Here is a 16049-nt window from a genome sequence, read left to right as displayed (position 1 = left end):
ATGGACTGAGATGTCAATAGGCAGAGACAATGGGCTGCTGCAAGGACAGTAAGGAATCTTCCAGAGGAAGATCCAATTATCTTGATGAAAGAGTTATGTATCAAATATTTTGATTTAACCGGTTTGGTTTATCCCGGTTGGTTTGTTGGTTTTTTTTTTTTTTTTTTTTTTTTTTTTTTGTGTGTTGTTGTTGTTTTGTTGTTTGTTTGGTTTTGCTGCCAAAAGAGTACATCTTTCAAACAACAACCTTGAGGAGGATGAGGATGGCCTCATTTCCATTACTAAGACAGGCACTTTCATTAAAGAGATTACATTAAAATATACAAAAAGCATTATGAACTCACAATCAAGGAAATTCCAGTCTTCCAAGATGCTTTTTTTTTTCTTCCTTCATTAATACAAAGAGAGTTGGTTTTGTCGTGTATAGATTCAAACAATAACCTTCTGCAGAAAATAATAACAAAAAAGAGGTCGCTCTCTCTCATATTCTGCTACTTGGGATTTGGGGGAATTACTTGAAAAAAAGGAGACAGACATCTTAAGTTCAAAGCTGTAACCGAAGTATTACAGAACTCTCCAATTTTATAATAAAAGACTGTTGTGGTAAAAATACACACACACACATAAACAATTAGATTTTCAATTCTAAGATCAAATTATGTTCTTGAGCTGAAGAAAATCCCAAACCGGAGATATAACATCTAGTTCATGTAGTTATAGTACCATAGAATCATAGAATGGATTCATGGGTTGCACTCTCCAGACTAGATAGATCTCCAGAACATTCCCCCAAAATGTGAAGGCCTGATTTCAACCACCAGAGGGGGCTAATCTTGTTTACCAGATCAATCAGAAAATTAGAATGAAGCATGGTGAAATCACCCATTACTAACAAATACCATGGTTTATATCCAGGTATATGTGGATACCAAACACAATAAAAACATAGCTTAACTGAGTTTATTGATATAATAAAATTAATATTTTTGCTTTAAATGTTCATTAGCAAAATTCCTATTGGTATCCTTTCCCCGGATGATTTTTATGTTAATTATATTTTAAGAATTCATTGAATCATAGAATTGCTCAAGTTAGAAAAGACTTTAAAAATCATCAAGTCCAACCACAACTTAACCATACTACCCTAACTCTAACAATCGAGCACCACATCCAAATGTTTTTTAAACACATTCAGGGATAGTGACTCAACCACCTCCCAGTGGACCCCACTCCAGTGCTCCACAAACCCTTCTGTAAAGAAGTTTTTCCTGATACCCAAACTAATACTAATAATTGACATCAATGGAATGATATATCAATCGAACTTAATATTATTTCTTGATTTGACTTCAAGCCACTACCAAGCTTTTAAATTCATTTCAGGCATACATTGGCTTAACTCAAAACTGCAAATAGAGCAAGCTGTCTCCATCTAATTTACAGTTAAGTTACCTCAATGAGTAAGTAGAGTTAGGGACATATGATGGTGAGCACAGGAAAGAAACTGACATTTCTACTCATTCTGTTAAACATTGTCTTAGTAATTTTTGAGCACTGGAAAAGCAAACTATAGGAATTACTAATATTCTACTGTAATTTTGGTTAAATACATTTTCCATCATTATTATTCTATATAAATATTGAATAATGGGTCTGTATTTTGTAACATTAAAACAAAACAAAACAAAACAAAATAATGCAACAAAAGACTGCTAAGAAATACCTCTACCTCTACTTTCTTAATATATATATATATATATATAATAAAAAATTGAAAAAGAAATCCACAACAGGAACAGAAAAATTCCATACCTTTTTTGATGCAATGTAGCAAGCACATTTCAGAAAAATGGAAATCCAAAAATTATTACCATTTTTTTCTGTATATCAGCAGGTCCATTTCTTACTAGTGGGTTGTCTGATTTTCCCTTCATCTCAACTCATTTAACAAGCAGAAGACCAGTCAAGTGGGTATATCTTCACCCTCAAATAACAGATTTTTTCCCAAGAAATTTTGTCCAGAAATTATAATTCACACTATGAAGTTTAAAAAAATCCATGAGAACTTTACTCAAATTTTAAGAGCAAACTTTCTAAATTTGCAGACCAGGTGTGAAACTTGCACACTAGAATGACTGCTTACGTGGAGTCAAGCATTCAAAACTACTCTTCAAAAAACTCTTTGTGTCTTTTGAGAATCTCAAACTAAATCATTTAAATAGAACTTAGCCATATTGAAACCCTCAGCCCTCCACACTTAGTAAATTAATCATTCAGAGTAGAAGTTTCCTCACAAAATTAAGGTCAAAAAAAAACCACCTTGGCACACTGAAGTATGAAGTGCATTTAGCTCTGTTGATTGAGTCTTTGAATCTGACTGTAAATGACTTCATGAACTTAGAGTATGCAGTGCAAAAGACGACATGAAAAAAAAATGCTCTGCTTTTAAACTGTAAGCAGAACTTTGATCAGTGAGAAAGGACTCATGACATAGTATGGAATTATTGTATATTAAGGACTGGGAGAGAGCAGCACAATTAAAGTTTTGCCGTGACAAAGCTTGCCATGACAATTGCAAGGCAAATCACCGAGAGAGCTTGGTATTGAACAGAAGTAAAAAATTTTGAGTGTCATAGGACAGAAACTAGAACGCACTGCAGAAGGTTGGATCCCTAAAGTTTCAAGAGTGTCTTAGCTGGAGCAGCAGTGTCGTTTCCTGTGCTCTTCTGTTCAATTTCATTTTTTTTCTTCTCATAAATAGGCAAATAGTTCTTCAATCTTTCTTTTATTTCCATACCCATATCTGATACATTTTTGAAATTATTTTCTTTTTCTTCCTTTCTGCATTTGACAAATCAAATGTTTAAAATATTAAAAAATTCCATTTCAAATGAAACATTTTCTTCTGTGAATACTGAAATGAAATAATATCTAAAATAACAAAATAGATCAAGAATACAAGTAAATAATGTAAGTCAATAAACGTTACAGCAAAGCATTTCCAGCTCTCTTAGCTAAACAAAGAGCCTGACACACTCCTACCCATAGTTTAAAAATTCTTCCTGACTGCAGTCATCTGCTTAATTTTTAGCTTTCCTCTCTCTTTCAAACAATGTGTTACAAGTTACCAGAAAGCAATTTTCAATGGTCTTAGCTTATTGAAGATACTACAATGATATTATATTAAAAGAATTAAGAATAAAATACAAATAGCTTCAGATGCATCCAGAAAGTACAGCTTCACTTTCTATGGCTTTTTATATTTATGTCATACACGCTTTTATAAATTACACTGATAAGAAATGGAAATATATTTTTTGCTAATGAGTGATATCTGATGGTAAATATCCAAACTGAAGTTTTTACGCTGTAATGGAGTTCCCTGTAGCCAACCCTTGCCCAGCACACTCTGCTGACTGTAAAGTTTAATTGATTAAAATGAACACTAAGACATGTTATTGTATCCATAAAGCATAGTTAATGAAATGTTTTAGGGACTGAAGCTGAAGAACAAATTGCATGAAACTGACTTCCCCCTAGTTAATGGCATAAAACACCATTTCCTAGAATTACCACAAAATGTATACAGTCACCATCTCCTCCTTGTTGTGGACAGAAACACTCTTCAGAAAGTACAGGATTAATGGTGTTTGGACATGGCATAAATATTTGGAGAATTACCAACAGTCAGCCTACCTGTAGCAAAGGAGGTCTGGAGGTGTCACAGATTTTATACATCCAAAGTACGTGAACGCTACTTTGACAATCAGACAGTTTAGATCTATGCACTTGATGAAACAGCACAAAGCAAAGCTGATACCCAGTACTATCACTTTTCACTTTCTCCACAACTCAGCATACCAAACCAGCAAACTGACTAAATCTTGGTTCAGAAAGAGCTCACTTATGCATCCATAAAACTCAATTTTATAGTGATATAAAGTATCTATATAAAATTATAAAGTATCTATAAATGATAGATAGTGATATTTTATATATATCACTATCTACTTAATTCTTTTATTTATATATATATATATAAATATAATATATATAAAATATATATATACTGCCACTAAAACCCCCAATTAGACCCACTGAAACAGCATCTCATGACTATCATCAAATGATGTCCTTTCAGAATTACCTGAAAATGAAATCTAGTTAAAGACCTAAAACTTCCAGAATTGAATGAAAATGCTCAGTAGTAATCTTAAATAATTCAAATATCCTGAGAAAGTACCTGTGTACGTGAAAGAATCTTCAGAATTTAATCAGTTCCTCAAAAACAGTTGACCATGCTGAACTGATTCAGAGCATTGCACAGAAACTGGTGATCATTTCAGTTATTTTTGTATGAGATCTCAAACTGATATTCATCTTCAAATCTGTGCTGTGCCTTCCTAGTGAGAACCTGCTGATCACTTTTCTCTCAAAGAAAAGAGAGACTAGATGGAAAATTACTCACCAAACCTTCCATCCCTTTAAATAAAGCCCTCTTCTGAAATCTTACCGTGCATCTTTTCCTCTCATGTTTGTTCAGTTCCACACATTTCTGAGTTCAAAACACTGCTACAACGCTGATATTACCCCGATAACATCAAGCAGGCTCACATGATACAAGCTTCAATGCAACCAAAACTTAAAACTCTGCCAGAGTTTCCAATTTTCATATCAGGCTGGTTCAAATGGTTATCAAACAGCCTTCTACAATATTTCATCTGCAGAAAGTGCCACAGCAAGTTTCCATATTATCATTATTACATTATTACAAAGACAGGAAAAAAAAAAAAAAATTGAGTTATTTGCAAAGCAAAAGCCATCCTGACCTGAGAAGTATGTCTTTTTCTGAAATAAACGTTGCTTGGTTCTAAGAATTCACACAATTCATTTCCTTCGCTCTTCCTTGACAATAGCTATTTAGAAGAGATCTATTTATTCTCCAGCACATCTCACAGTTCCTGTTTCTAAATGAGAATTATATTAACAAAGGGTAGAAATACACAAACATGTCTCAAAAAAGCAAGTCTGATTTCTATAACATTCACTGAACAAAAACACTTTCAAAGACCAACATTAATGCAGTTAGCCTTTCAAGAGCTACTGATCCTGTCAAGTGTCAAAAGATGTTCAAGATAAAATGAATAATTGGAAATAACTGTATTACCTTATAAATCACTTCTAAATTACTATTCATGAAAAAATGTCAAAATTGACCTTCTTCCGACAACAGCAAAATTATATTTATCATGATAGATTATTGTACCTTCCCTTTATCTATTACTGTGACATTAGATTAAAAGCGCCCCTTCCTTCTTTTAATATACCAGACTTCATGGCAAAATAATTTTAAGATGCTATATTGTACTTCCAAAACAAACAACAACAACAACAAAAAAAAAAGGCAGTGAAAGGAATCCAGGAATCCACTTCCCAGAAATCCACTCAGTGCATAATTATTACTTTTGCCTCATTATGAAAGCTATTTTCTGCTCTGACTAAATCACTTATGTTCTTCATAGTGCAGTATCTACATTTACAGCAAAAAAAAATTCAGTTCAAATAAACCTAAATCTTCTGAAAGAACATACAGAAGCACAGCACAAACAGGAAAAAAAAAAAAAAAAAATAGAAGAAGAAAAAAAGAAAAAGAAAAAAAAAGGAAAGGAACTGCAGTAAAAACAAATCAAAATTAAATGGGTTATGAAGTGAAATGCAGTGGACTCTTTCTGTGTTTTGAACAGATCCTGTATATTTTGCTTCCTTCCCATGCTCTTCATAAGCACTTCATCATCACCTCCAGGGACTACTTTTGACTGTGTAATCTTTGCTGGCACCTCCCACTGTGAAACTTCACTGGTTGTGGCCATTGAACTCGTGGTGTATGTTGGCATGGACATGCAGAGTGGTTTTGTTTTCATCTCTTTCCTGTGGTTTCCTTTTCCACAGTAGGCTACCCAATATTCCACAGCACAGTCTGAATCAGTATAAATTTCCTGCTAAATAACTGTGGTTCCAGTCCTCAGCCTGACCTTAGGCACCAGGGACTGAACCACAGTCTCCTCAGTACAGAAATATCAACATACTACTGCAGTTGCTGAGTATAATGATTAATGCATCAAAATACCTCTACTTTCTAGCAGAGTATGTTCTTAATGATTTTCTTAGCCTTTCAAATTGAAAGCTTGCACCACTGTAAAGGAATAAAATGAAAACACAAACTAACTGTAGGTTTCTTACTGAAACATTCTTTAGCCATAATATAATCTCAGTCACATCTTTGTATGCCATTAAAACAATTTGCTTTAAAACATAAGTATACAAACTATATCCCTTAAAATGAAAATCTTGAATTTTTAAAATATTTCATAAATATGCATATAATTTTATATTCAATTTTTAAAAAAGAGTTCCTTCTTTTATTTTACCATTAAAACATACTACACACACAGCTAAGTCAACAGCTACAGAAATACTGGCACTACTGCTATCCTAAAACTATCAAGCCACCAAGGAAGACCAACTAAAGGAAATGGCACCATCAGCTTGCTCAATTTTATTAACTGAAAACTTTAAGGTGCAAAATCTATATATGCACACAGCTGATATACTCAACTTTATTTGCTATTTGCATTTGAATTGCATATACATGTATTTACATATGAACAGCTGGACTAAGCATTAAATATCATAAGTCCACGTCAAGAGCTGCAAACCAAAAAATCACTTCAACAGAGTATTTTTTCTTGTATAATGTTCCTGTTAGTGGTTTGAATGGAGACCTAAAGAAAAATTGCTCAACTATACTCATTATTTCTAAATGTGAGACCTTCAAATCAACCCTGAGGTTGTTAAGCCACTTAACACCATATACCAGCTCCTCACCTCCTCCCCGTAGGCTGTGCCATCCCTCACTATCAGATTTGCCCTCATATTGTTGTCTCTGAAGACAAGGATGAGATCCCTGTTCTTATTTTAAGAAAGGAGTCAAGAGACTCGATAAGTTTCACTCAGAATGTGTGGTGTGAGCCACAATGTCAGCTACGTGAGATATATCCAGTGAGGGCCCAGAATGCCTCACTAAATCCATCTGTGCTATCAGGGCCTGTCACTGAGCACGAGCACTGCACAACAGCCAGGAGCTGTGGAAGCAGGCAGTGAATGGAGTTGTTTCTTCAGGGTTGAATATGACTCCTACATCACTCACTTTGCTAGTAAAACATAATGCATTTAATGCAATTAAGCCAATTAACACCATATGAATACTATTTTAAAATGGATCAAGTTGGGTAGCCTAGTGCCTGGGGAACAGCTGTCATTCAGCAATGATAAAACCACTCTTCCATCGAGCAGGACTCTTATAGCACAGTAGCACCACTTGAGATCAAAAAATAGCCCACAATAACCGGTGTTGACAACTCCCAGCAGCAACCTCACAGCCATTTCACTGACCGTTTCTGCAGGCTGTGAAAGACAAAGCTACCAACACAAAGCTAACAGTCCTCAGCTAGTTTCAATCTAAGTAAAGAAAACCATCTGGCAAGAATTCTCTGTCACCCCAGATGTTAAATGGCTCTTGGTCTTTCTTAGGCTTTTTGGGGGTCCCTCCAAACACTGTCTTGCTTACCTGGCCTCAGGGCACTAGCACACCTGGTAACACAGGAGAACAGCTCAAAGTTCTTCCCTTGCAATCCACAGGGGGCACAAGGGAATAAGTTGGAGAAAAAGGGACAGATCATGAGGAATGGCTGGGATTTACTGTGACAGGCTGATGGAATAGGACTCCAAACTGCTGATGGTAGGGCTTGTGGCTTTAAAGAACTTCTGTGTTGAGATGGATTTTGAAGTTTGGGTAAACTGGACTGAAATAACCCATGCCTACCAGATACTTATCTACACTGATGTGCCAGTATCCTTATTCTGATCTGATAGCTACACTTTTAAGAGACAATAAGCTTTAAGTCTCACTTTAGCTTAAAGATGTAAAGTAGAATGACAAGTAAATATATGTTGCTTTTGCTTGAAATTCTTAGATTTTGCTCACTCCTTTTTGGCCAACGTCAGCTGGCCATTAGCCCATACTGAAGTACTCACCAATAAAATGCACATCATATTAGAGCAACAGCCTTCACACGATATTTTGCAAATCTGTTGTTCTATTAGCAGAAGTGAAGTGAATTTTCATAAAGTAGATCATTTCTTATGTGAGAGAACCTTCAGCGGATGAAGAGGCATTGAGGGAAGTCATGCGTTTAACCCCATCTCGTACAAAAATGGGTTGGGACTTCAAACAGATGTGCAAAGATCTGCAAATTTTTATAGTATTTATGGAGATGAAAGCATCTGAAAGAAAACCTGTGCCTTTTATGTTAATTCTTAACCCTTCTCCTGTCCCCTTTGACTGATGCTCTCAGTAAAAAGAAGTCTGCTTAGAGTCTGCTAATGCTTTCCAGACTATGGTAGACTCCTAAAAGCCAACTCAGTGTGTTCAGAAAGGAAGACAGGCATATACCACATGTGCATGCTGCAGTTGCTTTCTTTGTTTTCTCTCTTTCTCCCCACAAAGTCAAAACAGGGGAACATGACAGTGACCAATCTACTGGCAGATGCCATATTTATTCTCATTGAATACCTTCATATAAGTATTTTGCAATCTCTGTCTTACATAGCATATACAAGGGCTACTCCAAAAGCCTTCTATTTAATCATGTTGGCCCACTATATCACAGGCAGATGTTGGTGGTATGGCAGTACCACCCGCCAATATTTCATGACATTTTGTTGCCGTTCAACAGATGGCAGCAGAGGGGTAGTCTGATAGAATCACATCTGACGTGAAAGTACAGACAAAGCAAATGTGTGGAACTGAATTTCTCCATGAGAAAAAATGGCACCCAACAACATTCATTGGGGCTTACTGAATGTTTCTGGAGCTCAAAAATCAGATGTGAGCACAGTTAGGCAGTGGGTGATGCATTTCAATTGTAAAGACAGCAACAGGGGGTCACCTTCACTGTTACAGGTTGCTATGATCATGACATACAGGCTCTTGTTCATCACTGATGGAACTGCACAACTAATGATGGTGACTATATTGAAAAATAGCATTTTGTAACTGAAAATTTGCTCTGATAAATAATGTTATTGTGCTCTTTGTATAAGTTGTAGTTTCCATGGAATTAAATAGGAGGCATAACTTTCAGAGTGATCTACATATATTTTGCACATACACAAACTATAATCTCGCTAATCAGACTGGAAATTTCTCTGCTATTGCATTTTAATACTTGGATTGATATACAGTAATTTGTTACCTCTGGAAATGATTTTATGAAATGTCAGTCTAGATTTTCAACTGCAGCTTTCAATTACCAGTTTAATCTATTAATGAGATACTTCAGAACGTCTTGTGCTTCTCTTCTTTAGTCATAAATACTATAATTGAATGTCACATATATTCAAATCTACTCTACTGCCAGTATCCCTTCCGAAAACCACTGTGTGATTTTCTTTTCAGATCATATTAATTAATCTTTCATTGGATTAAGCTACTATGGTATGTTTTGTTGTTAGAAAACAGCTGGGTTTTACTAACTTCAGAGAAGTCTTTGTGCAACTTAATGTCATATCCATTGCAAAGCCATTTTAAAGCTAAAAAAAAAAAAAGAAAGAAAAAGAAAAAAAAGCTATGCATGGCATAGTTAATTCGTAAGCACTTTCATCTGTAGATGATATTTTCCCACCACATTTTTGTTTGCTGCCATGATAGCCAACTACAGACTAGTCAGTTTTACTGTGAAAGTAGAAAGCAGATATTATTTGCTCAGACAGGTATGCAAAAGACAGCAGAAGCTACAAACAGCACTGAGCACAACGTTGTGGATAAATGACAAAAGACACAATTTTTCCTTTTAAGTAGTAACTATGTGTGACAAATAGCTTTACAATATTTAATAATGTACAGCAAAATCTGGAGAGATACACAGGAGAGATAAATTGATGTTATTTCAATACTGTTTCTATAAATGTTGTACGTAAGCAGCTATAAAGAGAAAAACTTAAAAATAGGTCATAGGCATTAGGAAGAGATTATACAGTACAGGTAGGAAACAGTGATTACTGAAACTAGTACAAATTGTGTCTGTGTTCAAAATGGGGAAGTCACCATCAACACAAATAAGCTGTCGCCATCACTGAATAAACTCATATCATTTCAGAGCACAGTTTTGCTGTCTTCTGTGACATATTAATATATCTCAAGGGAGTAAAAAGTCAGAAAGCAAAATCATGTTTAACGTGGGTTGTGTGTGAATAGTGCTGTGAGGCGTGCCCAGAATAAGATGAGATCACATATCCATCACCACTGGAGATGCTGGGTAAGAGAACACAAAGAACTCCACACACAAAAAAAGTAAGAAAAAAAGTCACAATTCCTAGAAAGCATGGTCAGATCTCGAACCAGTCATATATACACCTCTAAGACTAATTTCCCCAAGAAAGTCTAGCTTAAAGAGTTGTGAAGAGTCAAGTATAGTTGGTTGTTCATGAGAATCTCAGCTGCACAGCTTTTGTTCATCTACCCAGGGTGGGCTGTACAACAGATAGATGACAGCCACCTCACTTCCCAAAGAAGCCTAAATTCTTTCCTAAAAGGCATGAAATAAGAAACATCCTGGTTGTCTGCAACCTCCCAGGCTGCATCTTTTGAACATATCATTCTTCTGTCCTTGTCTTCATCTTCCCTTTCTCTTTAAAGAAAATGTAAGAAAGGAGAGCATGACCCCAAATGAGCAACAGGAAAGCAGTCACATATTTGCCCCACTTTTTGCAGGTGACAGATGAAGGTTTGCTTTTTGCTAGTTAATTTATCATTTATAATGTTTGATATATTTAATATCAAGAAAAACATGTCATATATCAAACCTTTGGTTCTTTCAGTCATATAGTTTTGAATTAGCAACTTTTCCTTTGCAGCTAGCAACTTATTCCTTGTTTCTTCTGCTTTTGCTTTCTGTCATGCCCACAATGCAGAAGGAATGGAAGAACCAGTCAACAACCTGTACAAAGCACTTGCCACCATGTAAGCATCCACAGACAGATATAAAGAAGATGAAATGAAGCACATATTAAGACTGAAAATATAACATTACTTCCTCTTTGTTTTTTGGTGTTGTTCATTTTTGTTTGTTTCTATTCTTTGTTTTAGTTTGGTTTGTAAGGAAGGATATACAAGGAGAATATGCAGAACACTAAGAAATTACTGTTCTGTGGAAAACCAAATCTCACAACGACTTATTTATAGCCAAAATTATTAACAGTTGAAATCAGATTTAGATTGATGACTATGCCTTAAGATACATATGCAAACATCCCCTTAAGACACATTTCTTAAAGGAGCAAAAAGAATCCTCGTATTACCTTTTAGTCATGAGCCAGGATGCCATGGCCATGGTCTTTGGCAGGAACTATGTGGTGGAATACAGAACCCATAAGCATTACCAGAGATCAATTGCCATTTGAAAAAATGTTTTAGAGGCAATCTATTCCTTTAGAAGTGTTTGTTCATTCATACAGAATACAACAGATACCCTTTAAAAGCTTCTTCTTGAAGCGTCTTCTTAGACAGCTATAAAAATTTCACTTGATGCAATAAATTGTCTAACTTGGCTGCTGGTTTAAGTACTCAACTTGGCTAATCATGTCCATATTTTGTTTTGTAAGAAGTCAACATGTCTTCAGAATTCAAGAAAAATTGTTAATCAGTTGCGCTGAATCAGAAAAAGTAGTTTTACAGCTGTTAGAGTCTACATCAAATACTGAATCATAAATGGTTGTTTTTTCCATAGTGCTGTTCTCCAGCTCCCATCCACATTCCATGCACTCAGCCAACACAGTCTCAGTGTTCTAGTTTATACTGTCAGGTTTGTCTCTTTTCTGACCGAGAAAAGCAGGGAGAATAACTGAGCATAGGAATGACAGATGCCCCATCAGCACTTGGATCCAGGTCCAGATTCACCCCACAGCAGCTAAGAATTACACTGCTGAGAACTGAAACAGAGAGCACTCAGCTCAGCGCAGAGGAAATCTTCAGACTATCTACACAGCTCTACTACTATCATCACACAGAAACTGTGATTTTATCAAGGGCATTATACTGCCTAATAAGTCTTTGAATGAGTAGATGATCAAAATCAAGGAATAGAATATGTGATCTTGGAGGGCTCAGAATAACTGACTGGAAAATATAATTCAGATGTCACAGAGATTTTGATTTGGCAGGGATGCAGCTTACAAAACACACTTCAAGTTCTGTAAAAGCTCTTCAATGGAGGAAATGAAATGTACAGTAAGGCAAAATGTGAACATCCAAAGCAAAGATTATTTTTTGAGAATTTAGTAGTACATATATGAAGGTAAATGTTCTTAATCGAGATGAAAATCTGACTTTTACAATTCCTGAAACTGTCATGGAATATGCTTTAATTCACTACTTTAGGCAAATCTTTGGCAGTAGCTGGAAAAACAAAAACAAACAAACAAAAAAAAAAAACCCAACAACACATTTCTGTGTGATACAAAGAAACAATCAAATATGTTTGAAATCTCTGTGTGCATTCTCTCTTTATAAATAATTTATTTTAGAACTAATTAGGAAGATAACTAAATCCTTCAGAAATCCTCAGCTGATTTTGTTCTTCCAAAAGCAAAAATTAACACAAAATATATGGAGGATTCCACTTGTAATACAAGTGAAGCAATGCTGCACTTAAAAACAGTGATAGGCTCTCTGCGTATACATCAGTTAAGACAAGGCACTTTAAATTATGAAATCTTCTCACACAGACCTGTTTCTAAGAATGAAACGCTTGGCAGCGTAGGATGCCAAGTCCTCATTTTTCTAGTGAGAATTTAGCTGGCATACATCTTTAGGATTGGCCTATATCAGCTGAAAGTTAGCAGCATCAGTCCTTCTCATTGGAAGATGTTTTCAAATGGGAGATAAAGTTTTTCAGTGGATGCTGGTAAATCCTTCCTCTTCCCATTGAGAGGAAGTCCTGCAGTTCTGCAGACTGGAGATCACATGGAAAACTAAAATTTGGGGGGAGCCCTTTAGTCTTCTATAAAATGCACTGAAGGATACTGTCTTAGTTGAAATAAGTAACCATCTCCAACAGATATAATTTAGTGAGAGAGTTTTCCAACCTAAGAGAGACAATATATTGGGCTTTCTTTCATGCTACTAGGTATGGAATACACTTTGCAAATCGTTCTATGTAAAATTATTTTAAATATAGTCAAATTAATCTCACTTAACAAAAATTCCAAATATTTTATTTTTTTCTGAAGACAGTTAATTTGTTCTTGGCCTGTTCTTCCCTGAAGTGAAACTCTCCTTTACTCAGTTACTGAATACACATAAAAATTAAAGCATATTTATCACTTGTCTTAACTAATGACATCAGTGAATGCCTAGATGCCTCAAGCCAGATAACAGTCAGATCTGCTGACTGAAATTGAAACCTTGCCAATCTGTGCCACCTTGAACTTTTCACTAGATAAAACCAGAATTCACAATCTCTGTACTTTCCAGTACCGTAAAAGGGACGGTGAAATCACTGGTACTGCTGTATTTCCTAACAAAATTAAGTGGATTCAGAGTTTGTGTGCTACAGTCCTCCTTGTACTTTGACTAAATGCCAGCCTTTCAACTGCTTTCTGAAGCAGCTTTCCTTCTTATTCTTTGGAACTCCTAGGGCATAGTGACCAAGAATAATATTTATCTTTCACACCTACATTTACCATCAGCAAACACCATTAAATCATGAAAAAATGGCATCTAGAAAGCTAGATGTCATTCCAACACTGAGTACAGTTAGTACCCTAAGTACTAATGCCACTTGAATCCCAGCAACCTTGTTCTGAAATCACTCTGGATACGAAAAGGAACAGAGTCCCTCATAGTCTCAAACTCAAGAGATTCTTTCAAGGAGATTTTGAAAAGTACTGGAAGTCAAATCCATTCCCCTCTTCTTTGACCAGAGTAGGAAAAGCAGTTCCGCTTGTTCACATTGGAACAGTCCAGGCTTTCAGAATACCAGACTTCATTAAGCCTCATCTGTTCTACTGCCTGTAGGCATAAATAACTGTGTATGTTAAGGAGATAGGCAAACTGATTGCTAGAATGGAGACTGTGTAAATAATCTGGCTGGGATGGTGATTCCATCCCTTCAGTCTGATGGATGCATCTCATGGATCCCAGCCCACTCATTCTGTAGCAGTTCAACCCTACAAGACAAAGCATCCTGGAGTGATCAGATCCAGACATAGAGAATTACAGGGGTTTCATCAAGAAATTTTAATGATGATAAAATACAACTTTCATTATTTTTCCTTTTATTTAAAGTTTAAATTTTATCTCACTCCCCTGCCATATTACAGTCAAAATAGACTACTTGAAAGAGGCAAGGGAAATATACCCCATGCTCCTTGCCAGTCTCCTTGTAAAAAGACTGGGTGAGTCTACAGAAGGTATATTACCATGTCCCTTCAATTCTTTTTTTTTTATTTTTTTTTTGTTTTTTTCACCAACTTCATGTTCTGGATTTTTGCAAAGATACAGGAGAGCCATTTTACAGAGCTCAGTAACAAGGACAATGTATTTTGACAAGTATCAGCAGTCTAGTTTAATTTGAACTCTCCAGAGACTAGGATCTCAAGATGATGACCAGTCCTCTGAGCTAATCATGAATTCCTCTAAAATGAACTGGATAATTCTGCCATAGACCCATTCACGTTGCTCACTTCTTCCACTATTCTCAGCAGTGTTTTACATTCTAAGCAACTTCTCCTACAGAATTTCTTCCTGGATGCCTTACTGACTAGACAGCACATTTGTATAAATTCTGTCCAATCCTTTGCATTAGTTATGATCTTAAACTGCTGACTGGTGGAGATCCTATTGCCTTCCTTTCAGCATGCTATATGCCAGGTACTTCTTTAAGTTCTGTTTAGCCTCCTTTCTTTTAAGCTATGTAGGCCGTTCATATCCTTTGTACTACAAATAGAACAGATACAGTTAATTGAAGGCGTCCCTGCTGCTGAATATAGCATGCTTGTCTGGTAGTCTGAAACTTCAGAAGAAGTTCCTGTAACACAGAATGAAAGGCTACTTTAATTTTCTCTGACCCTGTTATGGGCCAAAACTTTCTGATAGAAAGGATTTTTTATGTATATACAATAGGAAGAAGCAACTTTACTCTTCCAGTACTATTTTATGATTCTAGAGTTCACATAGAGCAGAAGCTGCTGATCTTACTGGCATGTAAAAACCAGCATGTGCAGACTCTAGGAGAATACAGAAAATGGATGCCTGTACATATGGAGAAGAAATTCCTATAATTTTCCATTTCCACAGGGACTATTTCAAGTTGGTGTAGTTACAGTTCTTTTCTGAAAGCTCAGATCACACTGGAAACATGCAGCAAAATATTCATTTAAAAACAGAAAAAATGGCAGCAGATTATTTCCCTCTTCATTTATGTGTAGACAACATGCCCAAACAACACTATCAAACATGGTTTATTCTTTTCTAAGGAAAGAGGAATTAGTGTTAGTGAATGTGCTTCATACATAATTGATCAAATAACTTAAAAAGCTGCAGAAACAGAGGCAATTTACCCTAAAATACTTGATGCTATTTTTCTTGAAAAGTGTGTTTTAATACTGCTTTCAAGTCCTACAATACATTTTTAAGCAAGAGGGCATTCAGAAGCCTGTGATTTTGATAAAACTGTTTCTATTTTAAACTCTACCCTATTTAGAATTTCCAGGGCTGTAATGTTTTTATCCTAAATAATACTGAGCTTGGAGATCTTGACCCTAATTTAACAGAAAAAGTTTGGGGGTTTGGACTGTAAATACCTACCTTTTTATGATTCTGGATTATTTACTATTTTTCCTATCATTTAATATGACCATGTTTCTCTAAATGGTTTTTATGCCAGGTCATTAAACTGTAAAGTACAGCAGTGGCTTTCAGTAATTATTAT

General features: G+C 35.6%; 1 protein-coding gene across 11 annotated transcripts in view; it reads right to left on the bottom strand.

Moving 5' to 3' along the window:
* The window catches only part of HDAC9 (histone deacetylase 9), a 440456-nt gene that overhangs the window by 224293 nt on the left and 200114 nt on the right, over positions 1-16049 (bottom strand). The window contains exon 1 of one of the 11 annotated variants that reach the window (XM_032443176.1): positions 4830-5097. The exons of 9 other annotated variants lie outside the window; for them this stretch is intronic. Coding sequence is in view for 1 of the 2 variants with exons in the window: in XM_032443175.1 (XP_032299066.1) it covers positions 4514-4520 (7 nt within the window). In the remaining variant the exon portion in view is untranslated. Of the gene's footprint in view, positions 1-4513; positions 4739-4829; positions 5098-16049 lie in introns of those variants that run through there. One more of the 11 variants, XM_032443175.1, reaches the window with a different exon arrangement.

The sequence above is a fragment of the Coturnix japonica genome, chromosome 2 (genome assembly GCF_001577835.2).
Source record: "Coturnix japonica isolate 7356 chromosome 2, Coturnix japonica 2.1, whole genome shotgun sequence".
NCBI classification, from domain to species: Eukaryota; Metazoa; Chordata; class Aves; order Galliformes; family Phasianidae; genus Coturnix; species Coturnix japonica.
Note: the sequence above shows the minus strand (reverse complement) of the source record. Positions and strands in the feature narration are given on the sequence as shown.